General features: G+C 41.6%; 1 protein-coding gene across 1 annotated transcript; it reads left to right on the top strand.

Annotated features, from left to right (window-relative positions):
* The first annotated feature begins 409 nt into the window (after positions 1-409).
* LOC120138944 (transmembrane protein 45A-like) lies at positions 410-1,400 on the top strand. The gene has a single exon (XM_039154325.1). It carries the CDS (start codon positions 479-481, stop codon positions 1,397-1,399), a length of 921 nt encoding a protein of 306 aa, XP_039010256.1. The 5' UTR covers positions 410-478; the 3' UTR covers position 1,400.

A 1,400-nucleotide genomic window follows, 5' to 3' on the forward strand; every position in this document is an offset into this window, starting at 1 on the left:
TTTTTTATTATTATTAATCTATGGTGATTATAAAGTAATATTTATTCTAAAAATTCTCTACCATTTGACAATGAAAGTTTAAAAACCCTTGAGTCTATTGTGCTCGACCCTAAACCACTGCGATAGTTTGATTCGTGTAAAATGAGTTTAATATTTAAACAAAATGGTGTGAAATAAATATATAAAAAGAAAAAGAAAGAGAGTATGAGAATTTTACTATAAAAATGGAAATTGATTAGTCTTCCGTGGAGTAGAAACTAGGGGGGGAAATGGGAGAAGTTTCAATACTTCACCGCGAAAACTGGGAAAGAAAAAAAGCAAAGGTTTTTTTAGTGTGAAAGAAAAATAAATGGAACCAATCTAACACCTTTGTTCACCAAACTCTGCCTCCTCTTTTCTCTCTCCCTTGTAACATTGAAAACAAGCTATTTCCATTCTCTTTCTTTCTCCAAATACACTAAACAAAAAGTTGCAAGACATGGGTTCTTTAGTGGGGCATGTTTTGCCAGGTTTGGCCTTCTTTTTACTTGGTTTTTGGCATCTCTTCAACCATATCAAGCTCCATTCTCTCCACCCAAATTCCTACACATCCTCCTCATGGTTCCCCGCACCAAAATTAAGGTACCTAGAGCTGTTCATAATCATGGCGGCCTCCTCCATCACCGCCTCCATGGAGCTCTTCATCGGCCCTGCAATGCACGGCTACCGACCTATCGGTCCCGATGGAACCATCCCATCGAACCGTCTCCGCAACTTCGAGCACTCTGTCATATCAATGACCTTTTTTACTTACGCAGCTTTTGCTATCCTGCTTGATAAAGTTTGCCCCAAAGCTACGTATTGCCTATCACAATTCGTTGCAGCCGTAGCCTTCGCGCAGCAGTTGCTCCTCTTCCACTTCCATTCGGCCGATCACATGGGGCTGGAGGGTCACTATCACTTGCTTCTGCAGAGTGCAATCGTTGTTTCGTTAACCACCACGCTCCTTGCGATTGGGTTTCCTGATAGCTTCATGGTCAGCTTTATGAGGTCCATCAGTGTTTTGTATCAAGGTGTTTGGCTCGTGCTCATGGGATACATGATGTGGACTCCGGCGTTGGTTCCCAAAGGCTGCTTCCTTCACTTTGAAGATGGTCATCAGATTGTTAGCTGCTCAAGCGACGAGGCACTGCACCGAGCTAAATCATTAGTAAATATTCTGTTCAGCTGGACCTTGATTGTGGTCACCATTTTCACGATGACTCTCTACTTGGTTTTGGCTAAATTATATGGACAAAAAGTTGAGTATTCAAAGCTGAGAAAGGAACAAGACCTTCCATTGGAACTGGAAGAAGAATATGATGATTTTGAGTCTCCCAAGGAGAGAGAGCTTTATGCAGTTATGGGGATTGAAAGATAGA

This window comes from Hibiscus syriacus, unplaced genomic scaffold (assembly GCF_006381635.1).
Source record: "Hibiscus syriacus cultivar Baekdansim isolate YM2019G1 unplaced genomic scaffold, ASM638163v2 tig00110716_pilon, whole genome shotgun sequence".
NCBI lineage: Eukaryota > Viridiplantae > Streptophyta > Magnoliopsida > Malvales > Malvaceae > Hibiscus > Hibiscus syriacus.

Excerpts from the sequence above, each read along its gene's own strand:
- LOC120138944 (XM_039154325.1), top strand. The coding sequence starts at position 479 with ATGGGTTCTTTAGTGGGGCATGTTTTGCCAGGTTTGGCCTTCTTTTTA.